General features: G+C 38.4%; 1 protein-coding gene across 3 annotated transcripts; it reads right to left on the bottom strand.

The window, feature by feature from the left end:
• Positions 1–275: 275 nt before the first annotated feature.
• On the bottom strand, positions 276–22,876 carry LOC133170353 (potassium voltage-gated channel subfamily C member 1-like). 3 transcript variants are annotated; one of them, XM_061303197.1, is made up of 5 exons: positions 21,028–22,876; positions 9,757–9,888; positions 8,432–9,293; positions 8,131–8,359; positions 276–4,230 (listed from the first exon to the last, which is right to left on the bottom strand). In XM_061303197.1, the coding sequence occupies exons 1-5, from the start codon at positions 21,568–21,570 to the stop codon at positions 4,074–4,076; spliced, it is 1,923 nt and encodes a 640-aa protein (XP_061159181.1). In that variant the 5' UTR covers positions 21,571–22,876; the 3' UTR covers positions 276–4,073. The 3 variants fall into 3 exon arrangements, with proteins under 3 accessions (XP_061159181.1, XP_061159179.1, XP_061159178.1); XM_061303195.1 differs by having other exon boundaries at positions 276–2,234; positions 8,147–8,359; XM_061303194.1 differs by lacking the exon at positions 276–4,230 and having other exon boundaries at positions 7,272–8,359.
• Between the last annotated feature and the right edge of the window lie 47 nt (positions 22,877–22,923).

The following is a 22,923-nucleotide window of genomic DNA, read 5'->3' as shown; positions in this document are numbered from 1 at the left end:
AAAGTCTCTGTGTCACATCTGACCGTGACCGTCGCATGAAAAAGAAGTTTAAAGTGACAGAAGAATTTGCTACATAATGTAAATACAAGTATAAAAACAAAGAAGAAAATTGGGATTTTTTTTCTTTTCTTTTTTTTGGAAGGACAGTCTCTTGGATGGGCTAATGTTCTTCATGCAGAAGAGCAGACATTCTAACATTCATGGAAGAAGCTGGATTGAAGTTATCCCCCCCCCCCATTGCATTCATGCATATTTACTGCATGTCTTTGCATAAATCTGATAAGCGCATGGCTTTCAGAATAGCTTTTTTTTTTTTTTTTAAGAAAGAGAAGCACAGAAGTCAAGGGAAAAATCATAAGCTAAACATGTTAATGTTTCTCTTATCACAAGTCTCTCAAGCTCAATAGGAAATTTGCTATACAAGACGTATGAAACGTAACCCCACCCCATCCTGCAAAAATAAACTTTCCCACCCCTGCCCAGCCCCATTACAGTACCTTAACTTGGTCTTTACTGACCAGTAGCATCATAGCATTTTGGCATGCATAATGTCAGCATGTCCAGCCTCTTCTTGCATTCAAAGAGATTTTTTTTTCATGCTTTTGTTAGTGCATATGCATGTGCCAAAACATACTTTCACACTCACACACACAACTCGTAGTCGATATCTAATCAGATCAAGACTAAAATCTTATCAAACACCCTCACATTATTCTCATACCAGAATCCTTATTGCTTGCAATGGAAATCCATGCAGTTACCTACAATGCACATTTTACATGTTATGTACAGAATCATGACATAAGTGGCACACATTGTGAAGAAATGGTGATGGGAGGTTGAAGTGTAGAAACTGGGGAAACTGGTTTTGATGTGTGCCTGTGTGTGCACAGTGTCCATGCCAAATAAAGTGAATGACATATTTGTCAGGGACCCCAAAAATAAATAAATACATAATTACATAAATGAATAAAAAGATAAATAAATAAATAAATAAATAAATAAATAAATTTCTCTGGAAAATGGAAACTGTTGCCTAATATTCACACGTAGTCCAATGAGCATAAAACCCTGCATGACCAAATACCATTTCAATCAGTCCATGTTAAAGCTGCCTTGAGTTGACTGAATCAGGGCCCAGTCACACTGACATAGTAATGCAGGTCAGCATTTGTGCAGGTACAAAATGTTAGCATGCACAGTACTTAAGCTATAGACGTTGAAGAACTTGCCGCAATATTTCTGCACCTTTCATCGGAAAGTCCCATCTTGCCAGATATTTTTCACTTTTGTTTTCCTTTGCAGCGTAATGGAGAATCAATCTATAGCTGCTATGCAAAAAAAAAAACAAGAGCCAGGGACCTATCTCGTACAGTAAATTATGCTGAAAGAAACTGCAAGGTTGACTCTTAAAAGTTCAGAAATTTGCCTGATGAACACTTTGCTCTACATTTGTCTTATTGGTGCACAATCAGGGGTGCATCAATCATGGGCATGAAGGCTTTTCTAATGTCTTGCCCGACTTAAGCACTTAAGACCAATATTGATCTCCTTACCACTCCATCTTGCCGAGAATGAAAATAAGCAGATTTGATGAAGCATAAGTCGTTTTCCTGTAAAAATGTAACTCTGTCTGGCAAGCTTCTAATTGGGTGTTCAGAACTCTCGATATAAAAATAGAAATAAAATATTCACAGAAAAACTTTTTTGCGAGGATAAATTTTTGTCACATAATATAGTTTACATTATATTTATTAGCTTTAAATACTCATCAGCCTCAAATGGGGAGCAACATTTTAGTTCGGTGGCTTCACGCTGGATTGAAATGATCAGGCTCATTATCAAGCTTCTACAGAAATTTGCTGATGAGCTAATTAATCAGTCGGGATATGTTGAGGAGCGATTCTTCTAAAACAGCGGACAAAAAGATGTTGCGTACTGCAAAACAACGAATACAACTTTGCAGTATCCCTTTGTCTTCTCAACAAATTTGTGCATCCGTGCAGAGGTAGATGCATGCGCACACACACAGACACACACATGAACACTAATCCATGTGGTTGAGTCCGATGACAACCTCACAAATCCCGCAGTCTCCTTTTGCTACTTTTGCATATTTGGATGTTAAATGCAGTCTTTTTTTTCCCAAGTTCCTCCCCACATGGCGTGTTGCTTTTGTCCATTGCTCCTTTACCATGGGCTGTCGCTCCAGTAGCCGTTAACAGTGCCTCCTACTGAATTGCCAAGACAAGAGATAGGATGGGGTAGGGTGGGAGTTCATGAGGGTTACAACAGGGAAAGAAAGAGAAGCCAAAAAGGGTGTAAACTCAAAATCTTGCCACTGACAGCCAAATCACACTGGAGTCAGTGCAAAGTTGTGTCGCTGTTGGTGGTGATGGACGATGAGATGAAATTCTCGTATATGGGCTGAGCTGCAGAGTTTGTCACCTTAGAATAAATATTGACAAATTGCTATGTGAGAATATTTACATATTGTTTCATCAAAAGTTTCCCCCCACTTTCCTTTTTTAAGACTTAATGGAAAACTAAAACCCTAAAAAAAAATCTTCCTTTTGCTTGATTAATTATCAAAAAAAAAAAATGTAACGACAAACTCAACATTTCCTGTTTTATTGCCGACTTACAAATCAAAGCAATTCGAATTCACTTATGAACAGTGCAGCTCAGTCTTCTACTGAGATGCCACACGAGGAGCATGTTGGGGGTGATGCAGCCATTTTGCTCCCCTTGGCATCCCATAGTTTTCAGTGATTGGCAAAATGTATGACTTGTGACGCGCTAAAATAAAGACAACTGCCTTTCTGTAGGCATTATGATTTTCAGACTTCAATCCGGCAAACATTATAATCCCCATTTACGTAAAAACGGATCGATAAATTAAGCTTTGTGCATTGAGAACAAAACATTGACATATTAATGACAGCAAATAGAAAAGAAAGAGGCTACAATGATTTGCATCCAAATAGAAATATGCATGACTTCTGACATGAGAATTATTATGCTGTTGTTTGTATAGCAAAGTCAAATAAAGACAATGAGTAATTTGTATTTTCGGTTTATTGAACACTTTTAAGAGGTCTAAAAAGTGTCCAAACGAGTCTGGGAATTACTACGACGACTGAAGAGGATACAAATGAAAGAAGATTCAATTATTTTTTCTCAATAATTCCAAATTCCTCACAACGGATTCCCAGGTTCAGGGTCTATCCAAAATGAAGAAAATGTTTATTTATTTGATATTGCGGGTTACACAATGCAATTATTCGGACTCTCTTTACTCATCTTACCTAAACTAAGTGAGAACGAGAGATGTGCTGCGTGCATTTAATAAAGTGACTTTCATTTCTCATCACGTAGAAGGTGCAGAAGTGCCACATTTTCTGAAATGCTTTTTACCTACAATTTCTATTTTCGATCTACTTGTACGCTATTTTTGTTTTTCCGTTATAAAGTAAAAACACATGCTAGAGTTTAGTGTGTGTTTTTTTTTTTGTTTGTGTGTGTATTAAGTGGTCTGTTTCACGTCTAAGGTCATTCCTCAACATTAACAAATACTGTATTTCATAAATGTTGGATAGCTATTCTTTCTATGCCACTGCTTTATTGTGAGGTACCGAATAATTAGAGCCATGTTTTTTTTCCCATACAAGGAACTGTATTAGCATTAGGCTAATAAATTGAAAACAATGGGACATTTCAGTCCCGCTGTTGTCCAGCAAATTTTTTTTTGGGTGTCGTTCGCACAAGCTTGAAAGTCTCTAACCTCAAGTTAAATTGAAAAACAGCATAAAGTGGTGCAGGTGCAATTGACAGAGGCAAGAAGTAGCACAAGTAAGCTAAAGTATTAGCCTAAACTAACTTTGCCTCTGTCTTTGTTAGTCAGGCAGGTATGTTAGAGAATTTGAAAATACACTTGCAAATCTACCTACCTATATTTTTTAATTCATTTTTTTCTATTTTTACAATTGTATACGTGCCTTTGTTTTGCACAAGACTAAATGTGCTGTATTTTTTTTTGTGTGGTGTGATATTTCCTTGTTAGCTTTACTGTACTACAAGATGGAGGGAATGGGGGAGTGGCATCGCCTCAGCCCGGGTGGCTCGAAAGGCTCAAAAGTGGAATTGGTGATAGGGGTGAGGCGCAAAGGAGCTCCCGTCATTCCGGAGATGTTATTTAGGCTGCGGGATTTCTCATAACCTGTGGCTACATAACCAGGTTAAAATACAACAAAAATATATATATATCGACCATAATGTGCATTCATGACAAAGTAGTAATGTAAGCAATGTGTGTTATGGAATTGCAATGTCAATTTGAAAGTAAACAGATGTTAGATACATTGACAGCAGCACACAAGAGCAAATTGAAGCCATTTGTTTACGGACAAGCGTTTGATAAGTTCAAAATCAAAATCAGCCCAAATGAAAGGAAATAGAGGAGAAGACAGACAGGTAGACAGAGGGACAAAAACAGATGGACGGACAGACACAGGACAAAACAGAAACGTGGGTTACAAAAAAATCAGTTGCCACGATATCCCTTGAACACATTTTTTTTTTTTTGTGTGGGGCACAACTGTGTCCAAGGGACAATACAATTGCTTACAACAAATCTTGTAATGTTTTTGGAAATTCAATAGTATTTTTTTTTTCCTCCATTTTTAGTGTGCATTTCTCCTGGAGAACACACTATGCTTCATTTAAGAACAACAACTGTGGCGAGCATTATATGCATGGGTAAGTCATCTGGAACTGAGCTCAAACAGAATTAGAAAGAGAATTGGTTGAATATTCTGATTTCTAAATATCGTGTTAAATTCCCTTTTATTTTATATGTCAATTTTTTCTCCGAAAAATAACAGTAAATTATTGTCAGGCGTTGTTTTTGCAATGCACCTACTATAATTTATTTTAACAATATACAGGAGTACTATATTTTGATTTATATTATACATGGGATAACAGTGGTTGGTGTCGGCAATATTGATGCTGCAAAATTGGCAGAATTACTCGGATTCATTAGAATCGGGTGTTGCCCGGTTCGTGTGGATCTCAATCCGAACAAGGAAGCAGGTGCTTGTTCGGTGGCAAATACAAGACTAGACACATTTTAGTCAAATGTAGCTGAGATTCCCAAAATAGACATACAGATGCAAATAAATAGCCTGTATAGGTCTATCTTCCTTCGGTGCAAAATAAAATAATATTCCGCCAAAGCAGTGATCCCCGAGTTGCTTCTTGGTTAAAATAGTGGTCCACTTAAGGCCCGGGGGCCCAGATACGCCCCGCCACATCATTTTATGTGGCCCTCGAAGACAAATTGTGCATCAAATTTGTGTGTCATGACTAGAATTGCAAATTGTCTTCCCTTTTAATAATATCTTTTTTTTAAATATTTCTCCCGTTTTTACTCGTCTGATTTGAAAAGGAGTTATTTGTCAGTTTGTTTTGTATCTTTTATTGTATATAATATGAGGTGCTCATACATTTATTTTTATTTTTTTATTTTGCAATACAAAAGAAAAACAAATTACCAAAATCCCAACTATGTTTTATCCAAATGGGGCCAAGGTTGCTGAGAGCCTGGACTACTCAGTAATAAGAAAAAAAAAAGAGTCAGTTCAGACAAATCTGTTTGCCAATAAAGAAAATCAATAACGTTTCTCCAGAAGGAGGTTGGGGATAGACAAGAAATTATGGAGACAGGGTGGCAGCCAGAGAGGACTTCAAACTCAAAGCAAGTATGTGCCTAATGCAGCATCCCATTTCCTTGTTTTACCTCCAGCCACTTACTGATTAGCTTTCTCATCACATGTAGTGTATGCCTACTGCTTGTTAATGTTGTTGAGGAGGAGAAATGTAGAGACACTGCGCAACAATCTTTCTTAAAATATTACCTCTGCAATGTGAGCTGGCATTAGAAGAAGCGGGCCTCCCTTAAAAAAAGCAGTTTGATTGTATTTGCAACAAAAAGTAATTTAACACTGACGATTCCATGTGTGAAACATTTGTGGAAAATTAGCATGATCCCAAAAAAATTTAATAAAATCGACATGATGTGGTAGATTTTTTTTTTTTTTTTTTAAATCATTGTCAAAAATATATTTAGGTGTACATAAAGCCATATATGATTAAAATTAGCTGTTGATTTAATTAAATTAATTGTTTTCATGTTTCTGATGATGTTATCATGCAATTTACATGAATGCCATAATCTGGCAAAATATTTCTGGGTCTATTAGATTTCATTACTCCCTCTCACCTTATTTTTATTCATGTTTTTTTTTTTTTAAATATCTATCATATTCTAGAACCTAAATTATAATATACTGCACAATTGAAAATGATCGTTTGGTAACAGACAAATTATATTTGAGAGAAATCCGACATCAGTTCATTAGTTTGTAAGCTTTGTTTATCAGCATGTTGTTTTGTTGTTGGCATTTGTATGGAGATTAGTATTGACGGTTGGAAATGTGCACTCAGTAAAACGGCTACAACCATTTGCGAGTAGTCGTTGGGACTCTTAGTCAATTAAACGGTCACTGTAGTGTCAGATGGAATTTAAAAGCAACATTTCAATCATACAGTGGAAGTTGTTGAGTTAGGAGCAACATTGGGGCTGCAAAAAAAATATATATATTTTTCTTTTCTGCAACCTGGATATAATGAGAGCAATATCAGTGTGTCTGTTTTCAACAAAAGCTTAGGGCATAAAAAAAAACAACCTCAAATGTACTTTTTTTTGCAACCAAAAAAATCTTGATTTATGTAACACTTGAAATATTATTTAACAGAATTACCCAAGTGATCAAAAATCAGCGTTTGAGGGCAGCAAAGCACCCCACCATGTGACATCAATCAGTACTAAATGTAATGTTTATATTTTGGTATCAATCAAATAGCTTCCCAGTAAAATGGAGTCAGAGTCTCCAATGCAATTCTGGACTGCAGTCCTCCGTAAAATAGGCAGTGCTCTCGGAGGACTGTGGTGTAAAAACTGTTCTGGGCTCAGTTCCAGAGGAGACAGAGAAGGCCAACCAATCAACCGCCAGCTCTCACTGGCCTGGCACAACAATGCAAGTGCAACAGTACAAATGGGCCACTTTCACTCTGGTAATAATAATAATAATAATAATAATAATAATAATAATAATAATAATAATAATAATAATAATAATAATAATAATAATAATAATAATAATAATAATAATAATAATAATAATAATAATAATAATATCTAGACTCGCTCAATCATTTAAATGAAATCTTGCTGCTCAGTACAATTGATAATAAACCATTTACATTGCAAAATCTGCAACTAGAATAATGAAATAAGAATGTTTTATAAAACTATCCCAATGGTTTTTTTTTTTGGTGCCCACTATTTGTTGATACCAGAGTGAAAGGAGACAGGGTTTGAAGAAGAGGAGGAGGAGCAGGATGAGGGAAAGACAGCTGGAAAAGACACGACACATACAGGGATGAACTAACAGAGAAAACAAGAAACTAATAGGCTGAAAAACAAACAGATGGATCATGTAACCAGAAGGACAAACAACTAACATACTTTGTACAAACATGTGACGAGTTAAATACAGCACACTTTAATATCATGCAATCTTGGATATTAAAACCCTGAACCCCTCCCATTACCTTAAAGCAGCATTCAGCACTGTTGGATCAGTGTCACAAATATACAAATCTGAATTCTAAACTGTCCTGCACTCACTAAACCATAAAAATGTGCGGATTGTGTGATGATTCAAGATTATGAATTGATTTTTTTGTTTTTGCCCAAATGCCCCTTAAAATATCAACCATTAAAAATGTGTGAAAATTTTTGAATACAAGACATTTGGAAATATGACTTTGAGGAGGTTTATGTGGTGAGAAAAAAAAAAAAAAACAGGATGAATGTCTTAGGTATCTATATAGAAGAGTTATTTGAAAAAAACGGCCTTGTGTTTATTTTGCTTTAGTGAATTTGAACATACATCTTTACACTGATCTGTCTTCCTGCACTCCAATAAAAACCCAAACCGCCTTAAACGAGTGGGCTACCCTGCGTCGGCAAAAGTTCCGTGAACCTCCAGCTTTTCCAAAAGCCACTTGATGCCCCTACCTTTTCGAACGTTGCCGTCTGTTGTACGCTGGAATTCCCCAGCACTCAATAGGAAGCAGGCCCGATCGTGCGGGTAGCGTTCCCGACTGGTGGTTGAACCGTGGCCCCCAATGGCCGGGCTGCGATCATCTCCCAAAACCTGGTCAATAGTGGGACAGTCTTCATTTGCTAGTGCTGCTGCATTGGCTGCCGCATCACCATTTTGTTTGGAATCTGTGGGGTGGAAAGAAATACAGAGGTATTTCCAAATTGATCCAATGAAATAGTGTACAACAGATCACATACCTGCCCTGTTGATTTCAATGATCTCCTCTTGTGCCAGTGGACAATCTCCAGCACCCATCATGCTGCCAGATCCCACCATGCCAGGCCCTAGAACATTGCCCATGAGCCTATGCGGCGAGGCGGTCGCCATGGCGAGGGCATCTGGTTTGCAATAGTTGGGACTTCCTGGCTGTGGTGCACGGGGTATATGCTTGTTCCTCTTCTTGGGGAGCTTTTGCTTCGCCATGGCCAGGGAGTAGTACATCCCGAAGTTGTTGACAATGACGGGAACAGGCATAGCGATGGTCAGCACACCGGCCAAGGCGCAGAGGGCGCCAACCAACATTCCTGACCAAGTCTTGGGAAACATATCTCCATAGCCCAGTGTTGTCATGGTCACCACTGCCCACCAAAAACCAATGGGAATGTTCTTAAAGTCTGTGTGGGCGCCAGCAGTCGGATCTTCCGGGTCAGCACCTACGCGTTCAGCATAGTAGATCATGGTTGCAAAGATGAGGACCCCAAGTGCCAGGAAAATGATGAGCAGCAGGAACTCATTGGTGCTTGCCCTCAGAGTGTGGCCCAGTACCCGCAAACCAACAAAATGGCGAGTAAGCTTGAATATGCGCAGAATTCGAACAAAGCGAACCACGCGCAGGAAGCTGAGCACATCTTTGGCTGTTTTGGAGGAAAGGCCGCTAAGCGCTACCTCCAGGTAAAAGGGCACAATGGCCACAATGTCTATGATGTTCAGGGCACTGCGGAAGAACTCTGCTTTGTCAGGGCAGAAGATAACGCGAAACAGCACCTCAATTGTGAACCAAATGACGCAGACACCCTCAACATATGTCAGCCATCCATCTGTCACCACTTCAAACACTGTCTGTAGAGTGGAAGCAACACAAATAATAACACTGAATAAACAAATTCATCAAGTCACATTTTACTGCACTACAGCAATATGGATGTGAAATTAATGCCGGTCAAAACATTTCATATCAATCAAAAAGTAGACATTCATATTTATAATTGGTATTCTTTCTCAATTTAAATGCTATTGGAGTAAAATCCACATAACTTGAGGAACCTGATAAAGCAATACCTGATTTTTATTCATGAATATTCACTTAACCTTTATTTATTTTTTTTACCATTGTGGGTTTTTCTTTCTTTAACAAAAAGGATACCAATAATTTTGTTCGGATTGACTTATTAAAAGCTTCAAAATTCATCTTTAAAAGTTTGGATAGCATAAACCTGAATCCTCCTTTGTATTTTTTATGTCATTTAAAAGCTCACAGTGGACACATTAATTAACATTAACTCAATTTAAAAAAAACAAGTACCTCCTGCTGTGTCACATTGCTAACAGTGACGTTCTCGGTCAGGTTGTAAATGGTGTAGAAGGCTTCGTGGGTCTCCAGACAAAACGTAGAGATGGAGAGGAGAATGAAGAAGAGGGAGCCAAATGCCACATACTGCAGAGGGAGAGAAAAAAAGCTTTCCAATTCAAAACCATCTTCATTTTCACAATCTTAGAGTATACGATTTCAAGACAGCATCATCTCTGTGAAGACTCATTTACGCCTTAACACTGTTCCATTTTTTTTTTTTTTTTTGGGGGGGGGGGTCATTGTGCAAGAGTCGGTTTGCATTTCTGAGCCATTGCACCATGTGAGGCTGTTATACAGGAAAGCTGCCGCTAGGGGGTATCTATAACACCATGGAGAGTGTGGAGCAATGATCTAAGTGCAAATGGCCTCACTGCTGCAAATCCATTGATTTCAGCACACTCAGCAGATAGAGATGATAGATAAAAATAAAGAAAGTCAAATATGATATATATGATTCATACAAAACATGAGGGCATAATGATTTAACATAGCTAGAGCTAAAAAAAAATGTGATAAAGAATATAGAGTCTATCATTGATCAATATTAACTCAATATTTACCATCAAACAAATGCAGGATAGTATAGTATTCCATTTTTACTAATCATCCATTTATTTTCAGGAAGCTTTTTCTGGATTAATCGTGTGTGTGTGTGTGTGTGATTCCATTCCTCTTTGATACCGCATCCCCCTGCCCCCAACCATTCATTCCCCCATTTGCTCGCTCTTCTCCTCATTTTCTCTCCTCCGCTTTCTCTCTCTCTTTCTCTCCTTACAACCCAATTTTACTCTCTGCTGCAGTAAGATGCTTTTTCCCTTGCGTGCATTTGATGTTTTTCCCCTAAAGGCTGAGATAAATTGCTACCTTGTCTTCCAAAAATAGAACGTAGTAACCCCCGAAAAGAGTATTTAACCATTTTTGTCAACATTATCTAAAAAATATGCTTTGTGGCAAACGCTAGTGACCATAGATATACAACACCTAGTGTTTGTGTTTAGCTCCGTCCCTGATTGATTTTTTTTTTAACGAGTTTGACGTGGATTAGGTTGTTACAAACATGATATGCAACTATCAAGCCACATTTTATAATCGGGGATAACGATCCTGCATGAATTATAAAACACATCTACACAAAACTATGTATGTGCATGCTAAATTTTTCTGCATTGACGTTTTGGATGAGTTGTGCCATTCAATTCACTTTTCATTATGTTAGGTGACGAAGGTCATTTTTAATAGCTCGCAGAAGTAGGTATTTTATAAGCCATATCTACATTGCACAGACATGCTGTGTGTTTGGAATTTTATGACAGCCGCCCCCACCATCCCTCATAAAATCAAGCTGTTCGAAAGATGAATGAATCTGTATTCAAAATCCCAACTCAGATGTGCCCTTCGGTATTTTAAGACTCAAGTGCATGACTAGATTATCGCATTTAAATGGAATGAGAGAAGCCGCTTTCATTGGGTATGGTTGAAGAAAACTGTGACCACTCCCACACTGACGCAGCCTTCCCTCTCTCAGATCCGCTGACCTGCGCTGATCTGCATAATTACCAACACTAAAACTAACCCACCTTTGTGCAGAGTTGTGTTGCTGTGCAGTAATTACATCATTCACATTTCCATAAAAAAAAAAGAATTAACTCATAATCTACAAATATAATCCTGGTGTTATGTTAGCGGCCTAGGTACATTTGTACACAATCTTGTTTTCTTGCTAATAAAGCTTTCTCATTCAATTTATCTTTGGTTGATGAACCATTTTGTTATCATAACACATGTATGTATACACACACGGCGTGTGTGTGTGCACGGGGAGGGGATTGTAAGTGTGTGTCAGGTCAACGATGAAGACAGACAAATGAAGTCTTGGTCTAATCCAAAGAGAGCACATTGAGTCCCACAGCTTATTAACCATGGTCTAATTTAACATCCCTATCTAGAGCTGTCCTGGTTACACAAAATTTCTCTATCTCATGCAAACATGCACACACACACACACACGGACGCACACCAAACATGTTTGTAAGAATTCTGAATTCTTAAAATGTTATTTAAAAAAAATGTAAGCAGAATATCAAAATGTCTGTGTCTATAATATGCAATGTATTATTTATATATACATATAATAATAATAATATTTTAAACGCTATTAAATTTGAGTGTGGTAATTTAGTGCTCTGAAGTTAAAAAGATTTTAAAGAGCGCCGTGCTGAGTGTGGACTTTGTTATAATGGAAATTCCTCAAGATCCTAATCCTAATTTTTTTTTATTGTACTCCCAGTTATTAAAGCTACACGACACATACCGCAGTAGAGAATCTGCTTTTTGCTTCCCTATATTCTTCACCGGTCCTTCTCTTTATCATTGCATTCCTTAGCTCCTGTCATATAACATGACCTAAATCTCTTTGCTCTTTTCTTACATCACTAAATATAACATTTCAGCTAATATTTGTACTCTTTGTCAAATTATTCCAGTGACCGTTCAAGTTATTCCAGTGATCTTTTTTTTTTGTGGAACCAACAATTTTGTCCCCGTTTTAAAAAAGTTGTCAGCTTCAGAAATGAATCATGGGCCACACTCTTTTGTGTCAAAGCAAATGTTTCTGTCCCAGACATCGACGCTTTTTAATTTTCCGAATACCTTAAGCCACAATCGCATTGTAAACGCAACCTTGAGACACACCAACGCACCGCTTGGGTGAATTCTTTCTCAAAAAGTCAGGCAAATCAAGACAGCTATAGCGTTTACGGCGCCGATGAGCCAATTTGCCGGGAAGGCGGTGTGAAAGCAGCTTTTGTTTAAATCTTATTAGACCATTCCAACCGGCCGAGTGGCTAAAATTCAATTGTTCTGCTGTGACATCACATTTGAGCTCTTAGCTAACATCCACAACCGAAAAGAGCAGCTAATTTAAAAGAAAAGACAACCTTGTAAAAAGCATGGATGTGCAGTTAGGGTAGTAATAATAATAATAATAATAGAAATAATAATAATGGAAATAATAATAATGACAATAATAATGATAATAATAATAATAATGACAATAATAATAATATCTGTGAATTACAAATTTTATGTTAACGTGTTGAAAAAATGTGAACCCATTACTTTGAAGGTAATAAGTGCACGGAATGGAAGCTTCTGCTGCTTCCCTTTAGTATTAATATCATTGGCTTCCGTGAACTGAACCTTGTATCATCTTCACTGGCGGAGGGTGGGGGGACTGTTGGTCTATGTGAGGGCTGCCTTATAGTTATTAATAGCTAAAATAGCGGCATAAAGCTTGTGTAATAGAAAAGTGAGGAAGTGTGTGATAGCACTTATTTACTCCCACTCCCAATATCAAAAATGAACTCAACGAGTCCCTCTCTCGTTGTCATTTAGAATATTTTCTGACCGTGTTTAGATGACGAACAAGTCATCTTGAGAAACTATGAAGTGCTGCTGCTTTTTTTGTTATTTTAAAAAGGAAAAAAAAACACTTTCACTAAAACTCACAAAATCAGTCATAATCCATCCATGTAACAGCAGTCCAACGACAGTACCGTTTTTTTGTTTGTTTTTTTTTTAATAATGATGTCACCTTCTCTTTTGTAGCAGTGATGCAGCACCCGGAATGTCCTTTCTAAGACTGCAGCACGGACACACACATACACTCATGCACACACACTCTCATGCACTAACAATAAATGCAGAGTGTCTCCACTTGAGTAAAGGGCACTTTTCAACAAATAGTCTGTCTGAATGGTTGTAATCGTGTTTACCCCCCCAATCTAAATTAAAACAAACTGTAAACTAGATATATAGAGTTGGAGCAATGAAGTGAGACACAACCTACAGTGTATATATGTAGCTTGTTTCTATTGTGTTCTATTATGTATGCATGAGATGTTCTTCCACTCTTAACATGCTTACAATTGCTTTTTCCCTGCATATTCCACTCCATTGCTCTCCTTAGAATGTAAGCATATTGTAATTGGGTCATATACCGTATTGGCCCGAATATAAGACGGTGTTTTCTTGCGTTGAAATTGACTGAAAAATTGGGGGTCGTCTTACATTCGGGGTCTAGACCCATTCGCTAGATGGTGCCAGGTATCTTTAAAGCGAATGCTGAACTTAACTCTGCGGGCCAATGCGAACCCCTGTCACGAATAAAAAAAAAGATAAATAGCGTAGCACAAAGAAAAAAAAAGAAAAAATAGCGGTAAGTAAGAAAAGAAAAGAAGAGATAACAGAAAATGGAAAACCCAGAAGCCATTCATTTACAAATGTGATTGCACTTTAGTTTACATATTTAAATGTTCAGATATTAAGACGTGATAGAGTCTTTTTGCATGGTTTGAATGAGGCAAAAATCATTTGTTTCAGATGTACTGTAATTATTTTCTGTATAAAAATTGAATTTTGTGTTCATATAGTCTTTTTTCAAACTTGAAAAAGAGGGGGTCGTCTTATAATCAGGGTCGCCTTATATTCAGGCCATTACGGTAGTAGTATATACTACCATCCAACAATAGACATGTAAATATTTTTTCTGTATGCTCCTTCAAATTCTTTTTTTTTTTTTAGTCATGACAACTAACTTTAACCAATCAATCTCAAGTGTGCATAAGATTTAGCAAGGCTCTTCTAGTAATTATAGCTTGGCCATCAGGAGACACATGCGTAAGCAAAGCTGTACACTGCACTGAATCAGCAAGGTGACGGGTTGCTGGTGCAAGGAAAGGAGATCAATGTAATGAAAAATAAAACAGCATCAATGTCTTTTCATTATAAATCTATACTACATCATCACAATTCATCTTCACGAGCAGCACTATTTCAAATTGCTGGGTGCACAACAAAAAAATCATGTAGGTCATTTATTCCCGCTGAGCTTTCCGTTCGACACCTTTTAAACTTCAAAAGAAAAGGTAATGCAATGTGTGACACAATAATGAGACTTGAAATTGGAAGGGTTTCCTGTCCCTCTTGTCCCAGAGAGTGCTCAGCAAAGTCAAAGAGAGACATTTGGGCAAAAATTGGCTCATTTTTCCTTTCCTTTCCTTTCCTTTCCTTTCCTTTCCTTTCCTTTCCTTTCCTTTCCTTTCCTTTCCTTTCCTTTCCTTTCCTTTCCTTTCCTTTCCTTTCCTTTCCCTTTCCCTTTCCCTTTCCCTTTCCCTTTCCTTCAAAAACATGTCTGTCTGCTTGCAAGATATGAAATTCATGCTCAAGACAGCAGGAAAGAGAATATTAAGAACAGCAGGAGACAAGTTTGCCAGCCTTCGACTTTGCTCCGCTGCAATCGATCTTGCTTCCTCACTCAAGTGGCCAGGCAATATTAAAGAAAATATTTTTTTTTTTTAAAAAGAAAGGGAAAAAAAGATGGATGCACTACTTTATACTAATCTCAAATGGCAAATTGTTTGTACATTGATTATTAATGTGTTTTTAAATATTTATCAAGACTGCATTAAGTCATTGGTCATTGGGTAAGCGGAGCAGGAATGACCTCCTGCTTGAGTTAGCCCACATTTAACTCTTTAACTGCAATGATGTGCTAATTTCTCACTGAGTCAATTCATCCATTCACACTCCATCCATAGATTACTTAGACCTTTGTGTCAATGTCAGATATTGTATTGAGACCGTACCATGACAGATAAAAATGTAATATATTGCAATATTTTTACTTTGCCTCAGCCCTCAATTTATAAACCACAGGTGTCAAACTCAAAGCCCGGGGGCCAGATACGGCCCGCCACATCATTTTATGCGGCCCGCAAAGACAAATTGTGCATCGAATTCGTGCGTCATTACTAGAATTGCAAATTGTCTTCACTTTTAACATATATATATATATATATTTTTTATATTTGACCAGTTTTTCTTTACTCGTCTGATTTAAAATTAGTTATCTGTCAGTTTGTTTTGTACCTTTTACTGTATCTAATATGAGGTGCTCATACATTTATTTGGGTTGACAGTCATGAAAGAAGCTATGACTACGATGCGGCCCGGGAAAAAAATGAGTTCGACACCCCTGCTTATATTATAAGCAATCAACCAGTCATTTTATAAAAGTGCCCTTATTTTAAAATGCTAAGCTAGCAAGTGATATATTAGATTATTTCTTAAAAATTTAAAGTAGACATTAAACTGCAGCTAGCATGAAAATCATGTCTTGTATGTATATGAGAATAATTACCTACACATCCCTAGCCTACTCAAACTGCGCAGTAGCAGATCATTCTGCAGTAATCCACTTCACATGGTTAAAAAAACGAGGTTCTCCGCGCAACCTTGTTTGGCTGCTTTGGCGTGTGATGTTGACTGTGTTGCGGACCTTGTGTGATGTGATAGCATTAAAGATCATGCAGAGGTTAAATACGAGTTCTTGACGTGTCATCAAATACAGTGCAGTTGTCTCTCTCTCTTTCTCTCTCTCTCTGGTGACAGGGAGAGAAAGAAAGCTCTGTCGCAGCATTATCCTGAAAAGCACAGAGGGGGAAGGGAGACCCTGGTGGATATATTGCCTATGGCGCAACAAACCAGCAGATAGGGAGCTAGAAATTGTTTAAAAAAAAAAAAAAAGGGGAATCATTGCAAATATCTGCGGTAATATAGAAAGAGAAAGGAGGAACAAGACTATATTTGTTTGCATCATCCTTATTTGGATATTTTTGTTACAGATGGGAGAGTAGGAGCAAGCTATGTTGTCTTCAAGGCCACAATAAAGAAAATAATTTGTATTTATTGCTGCCAGGGGCTTTATTTAATAGTTTGGAGGCTCAAACCAGTCAACACACACTCATGGGGTCCACTCAAACCATTAAGATATTGAATGTTGGTGTTTATGAGCAATTAAAAGGTGTGAATTTGAGAAAGTCATCCTATTTTCTAAAACAAAGTCCTTCAAATCCTTGACAGAGATTATTATCTATAACGAGGAAATAATCTCATTGGTTTTACCGTGTCACTCCAATTCTACTTTAGCCTGGTGTAACAACAGAAGTGTTAGCAAACTCATGTTGAGCAGCATGCAAAAGTGATTTGATGTTCTGCCATTCGTGAATGGACTTAGTCGTCATTCAGATGCAAATTCTCCATTAGAGAAATGTCATTCTCAAATGTTTTTCCAGTGATTAGAATGACAGTTTTCAAAGTTTTTATAATCACAGTGTGTAAATAACCCCCCGATGTAAATTAAAAATGGATGGGTGTCAATTTAGACACCCACCCGATTACAGTCAGTGTAAATGGTCCATCTAAAGCTGACCATTAAATACTATTTAATTTAAATATGTAACTGTAATAACAACAAATGCAAACAAAACAAATGATCTTGAAATGTTGACCCCTGAATGAATGAATGAATTAAAAAAAATAAAATAAAAATAAAAAAAAATAAAAAACGAATAAATAAATAAATGGGCAGACAGAAAAAAACAAATAAATGAATAGATGGGCGGACGGACAAATGAAAAAATGAATAAAACAATTAATAAATAAATTGCTGTATATATGTACTATGTATGCTGTACTCCTTATGTCAGTATTATTTAAGTGACCCTAATATCGATTTAAAAAAAAAAAGAGGATTGGTGAGTATGTCTTTTTTATATGAATAACTCTAATCTCTCTATTTATATAAACACTGATCATTTCAGACCTTTTTGCAAATGATGCCTAGTTCTCCCTTAGGAGCAAGTTATTACCATCCCATCCACTTTGTATGAAGCAGAGGTGAAAAAGAGAGAGGGCAACGTGCGCATGAAGGTTTTACTTTGAAAGGAACACCATTCAGCTGTGACATCCGCCTGAAGAAGACCAACAACCCCATCAATAAGAGGGTACGGGTAACCCACCAGCCGAGCTCAGCAAAAAAATAAATGGGGATTATTGGGGTGTGTGGGAAAACGACCCCCAGTTTATCCCTACCATTGTTCCTTCGCATCCCCCCAAACCCCCCCTAACCATAATCACCCCCTTTTCTCAGAGTGTGGCTCTGCTGCAGAGTACAGCGCAGTCAGCTACTACAGGCACTGCAGTGTTATGCTATAGCACAAGCAGTCAGCTGGATAAAATCCACCAATGAAAACGGTGGTAGCTGAGAATGGATGGGTGAAGAGTAGATGAGAGACGGGGATGGGGGTGAATTTGGGGGATCTGAGTAGCAATAATCTGCAATCCTGAAGCAGTCGGCTAACCAATTCTCAATGCTGTCAGTGGTGATGACTTGAAATTTCCCAAGTGGTTAATCAAATTCGAAAAAGCATCGGAATCAACCGAAGGTTATTAAAAGCACATGAATGGAGTGAACAAGTGCTAACATGCTTGATGATTTTCTCTGATCCTCTTTCAACATTTCCTTGGGCTATAAATTGAGCTAATCAGGCGCAAGTGAGGTGCTGCCAGACCTGAAGTGCTGCGGCTGTTACTGCAGATGCTGCTGCACTGGCACCCTCCCCTCCATCTTCCCAAGCTATCTTTTTCCTTCTGTATTGGCAATCAAAACGTAGACTGCACTACTTTCAAAGTCACCTCTGCTTTTACGTTGACGCTACCCTTCACCTGCTATCCAATTCCTTTTTGTTTTACTGTCATCCCTTTTTGGTTTCCCCATCACTCATTTAGCCGTCCTCTTATTTCCAGACCATGAATCATAAGGTAGAATTTGGCCAGAATTGAGAGAACTGCCTCCATAGTTATTTCTAACATTTACTACACTAAGGGGAAAGATGGGTTACAAAAATCCATATGGAATGCCACAACAGTCGTGGCTAACAGTTTAAAATTGTCACCTTCCACTGTGGAGATGCAGAGTGACCATCCACCTCCAAAACTCCTCGGACATGCGGCTGTGGTGTCCTTGCGCAAGACAATACCGCAAAACCCCCACCCCCCCTTCCCCCCGCTCGCTTATGTAACCTGTGCGTGTGTTTGCAGAGGTCCAATTTTGTGCATATGATAAATATTAATAGGATCAAGGTTCCTAAAGTGCCATACAAAATTTGAAATTTTAGATGCGTAATTTATAGAAGTTGCAATGTCAAGGTGAAGACGCCATCATTTTCCAGTGATGGAAAAGAGAAGGGTTAGTCCATAGAACAGGTTATTAAACTAACAGTGAAGATAAAAAGTCTCCACACCTTCTATAAATCTCCATTTTTTGTGATGTACTTTTTACTTCATTTATGTGACCTGTATAAGTTAATTGAATGGGAAATATGTTTTGCGCTAACACTGACTGCCATTTAGAACTTTTCATAATTTGCTCTAGCTTGACCGAGGCCCCCGCTCAAGACTTGTAATTCTGCCTTGACCTTGACATAATAATGAAACCAAAATAAAAAAACACTTGAAATCTTGCATGTGGTCTAATGAAATTAAACTAAATTGATTGACTTTAAATAAAACAATAAATATAATATATCATAAAAATAATTAAAATGATCAGCTCATCAACGAGCTTTATAAAAACCTGAGAACGATCCTGATTATTTGAATCAAGTAGTTGCAGTGGGGATGCATCTAAAACAGGCTGGATGGATATGTGAATCAGTGAAAAGAGTTCTCTAGGGTATCAATCTGGGACTGCTCCACTGTGATCTGCTCCGGAAAGATGGAAGATACAGTGCGACAACTTGAGCAAGCCTACAAAACTTTTGTTTTGACCAATTAAGAAAAAGAGTGACAAAAACATTGGAGCAGCTAGTGTCGTTCAAATGCTAACATCATAGCGTTTCATAATAGTTAGCGTTTTTTTTTTTTTAATTGCAGCATCCATACATTCATCCACCATTTGTCCGTTTCCCCCTAGCATCAGCATTTCTTATTTTTTGACACAGTCGCATATTCCGCCCCGAAAAACAGTGCTGCTTTGTGATTGGTCCACACCACCAGCGGTTCGGTCGGTCAGCAAAGTCGGGATAAAATGGATTATCTGGGTTTTGCGAACTGAGAAATTCCACGGCAATTAAGCTTGCAGGCAAAATGATAAAACTAGGGTCTAAAATGTTCATTATGGCACACACATTTTGTATAATTAAGTGTGATTGAATATTAGCATATTGATAACCTATAGCTAATGTAACCACAAGATTAGAAAGAATATAACTTAATATCTTTCCTATACGTGGATGCAAGAAGAAATACACATCTTAAAACTCCTCTCTAAATTACTTATCAGTGCCCTGAAGGAGGTTTTACAATGTCTGCAATATTTGTAAACACTGCAGTCCCCATTTTCATTCTCAGCCCAAAGCACAATCTAACTGTGTACATGGTGATGTTTTCTTTGTTTTGGTATCTTTATTAGCGTTTTTTTGAAGAATACTGAAGATTTGTAAAATTTTGTTTGTTTAACGGACCCCCTGAGTTATCCTTGCCCCCCCCCCCCCCCCCTGCAAAAAATTCTAGCACCGCCAGTGGTGCCAGTCTACCAAAATAGAGCCCTGGACAGGTCGCCAGGGAATCACGGGGCACATTAGAAAAAGACAACCATGGATTTTGTGTTTTAAAGATCATCTTTTTTTAAAAATGCCGTGTGTTTGCCAGATTACAGTTCAGTATAATTCTCCTGATGATGCAGTTTACAAACACTGATTTCAAGGGCGAATGCTAGGCCTTTAAATCAAATTAATTTAAAATGAACGGTGTGGGTACAAGAGTTATGGCAAATTTCCAAATGCAAAAATGACAGACATCCATTCGGTCAATAAAGTATTACAAATTTAAATCAGTAAGCACAACCTTGAGTGTTGTGTTGTCAATCCATCATGACACAGACTCGTGCACAGGCATGGACTGAACCTAAAGCGGAGATGCATTTATTATTACTGAGGAAATATGAAACTAGATCCAGGGCAACATGCCTCACACATAAGTGCCATTGAGGGACCTTGCATTAGATCAAGATGGTGAACCATTGCAATGTGCCTTATTTGTTTATTAGTCTTAAAAGGGGACAGAAAATATTAATAATGTAAATGCATGTAAAAATGCTAGACATGGGCTTTCGGATGTTTTGAGGGGTGCAATGTTTCTCTTGAACTTTTCTTGCGTCAACTTTTTTTCAATCTTTGTCCATTATTTTGCTTGCCAATGCGGGTTGGAGGAAACTTTTCCCGCAGCAATGCGCAATGGCGAGACAGATGCATGCGCATAAACGTGCAAGCAAAAAAAAAAAAAAAAAAAAAGAGAATAGCTTAAGCGTGTTCGGCCACTCACCCGGGCGTATTTCGATGAGTAGGGGTCCTCAAACAGCGCCCACATCCTGGGCTGCCACACCTCCCACCACGTCGCCCTGCGGCCGTCCTCCTGCATGCACAACCGCTTCAGGTCACCATCCGCTCCGCCGGTAAGAGCCGGGTCATCCTCCGGCACGTCTGGCTCGGGGGTCTCGAAACTGTCCAGAGCTTCCTCGGCGTCGCGATGCTGCCGATAATTCATCCAGCAGCATGCCTCCACGTCCGTCTCATCAATGCCCCAGAAGGCGAGTTCTTCCTCGAAGAGCGGCCCGCAAACATCATTAGGACAATGAAGTTTCCCAGTGCGGTAGTAGTTGAGAATAAATGCAAAAGTGGCCGGGTGGCGATCAAAAAAGAACTCGTCTGACTTGGGGTCGTAGTCGAAGTTGCTGTAGGCGTCGGGCTCCGTCAGCCAGGACAAGCGCGTACCCGGAAGCGTCTTCAGGGTGCTCCGGTAGGTCTCGTGTCGGATCCCGCCGCAGTTGATCACGATCTTCTCGCTATCTGACGCCGAGCAAGTCATGGCTGCGATCAGGCATGCTTCGGTCGGTGCGCCCGAGTGATGATGGTGGTGGTGGTGCTATTCTGATTCTGCTAATAGCTTGTCCCATTCACTACCGATCCCCGCTGTGCATTCAGTCCCTGTAAGTGCATCCTTGCAAGGTGTCACGGGGATGAGGAGGAGAGAGACAGAGAGAGAGAGAGAGAGAGAGCGAGAGAGAGAGAGAGGTAGTGAAGGAGGAGTCTTCCCTGGCGCCTCTCTGCTTGTGGGTATGAGAGAAATCAGGTTGAATAGGCTTAAAGGGAAACTGATTTTATGAATCAAATACGTATTGAAATAATTCAAATGAGGTTAAAGATGATGATAAAGTATATCCGCTGTGCGTGTCTTGCGTTTTCACAAAATCAAGCTTATCTCCCCCCCCAAAAATGAAAATTTAGATATTTGTATTCCAATCTATTATCATAAGAATAGTTTGGCATATGACAAGGCATGCAAAAATGATGCGTCAGTTTTTAAAGGTCAAACGTCAAAGCAGAATAAAATGAAAACATCTCCAAAAAACCGAATCTGCTCGAAAAAAGTAAATACATTATTTTAAATCATCCAAAATACAAGGCACACATCTGATTAAAATTGCCTATTCAACATTGTTATAGTGATTAAATTGAGAAGTAGCGTACAAATTAAGAGATTGCTGAGTCCATGTTTAAAAAAAAAAAAAAAAACTATTTTGGAATGAGAAGTGCTGTGCTTGATGAAAATGAGTCTCCTAAAGCTCTTGTCTGTCCTTTTTGACCGCCCACGCCACCACCATCCCTCCTGCGGCACGACTCCCTTCCTCCACTTTCTTTCAATCTACTAAAACACTTGGTTCAGTTAGAGCAGAGCAGCAGGGATATGATGGAGTGTTTCACACCCATCTCTCTCTCTCTTTTTCTCTCTCTCTCTCTCAACAAAGTGTACGGATGGATCAGTGGTTGGGTTTCTGAACACATGTGTAAGTACTGCGTATGCAAAAACATGCACACTCATGCACAGTTAATTACGTCCATTAACATGCTGACTCAGGAGAAAAATGACTTTTTGCTGAATAGAGCCCAATAAGAGCTAGTAAAGCATGTATACACAATTCTCAGAGGACGACGCAGCAGAACTACCAAATGCGTCACGGATGTTTTATTTATGTAAAAGTTGCAAATGGATGGCTGGAATGCCGGGGTCGCGGAAACGAGGCCTAGTAGATATGGTCAAAGGTCGAACTAGCAAGCGATAAATACGAAGATATTTGTGCATAGATATAAGCAAATAGGATGTCCTGAATAGGAAAACACACAATGCTTAAAATCGATGATGGCAAAACACAGAGTATTT

Source organism: Syngnathus typhle, linkage group LG17 (assembly GCF_033458585.1).
Source record: "Syngnathus typhle isolate RoL2023-S1 ecotype Sweden linkage group LG17, RoL_Styp_1.0, whole genome shotgun sequence".
Taxonomy (NCBI): Eukaryota; Metazoa; Chordata; class Actinopteri; order Syngnathiformes; family Syngnathidae; genus Syngnathus; species Syngnathus typhle.
Note: the sequence above shows the minus strand (reverse complement) of the source record. Positions and strands in the feature narration are given on the sequence as shown.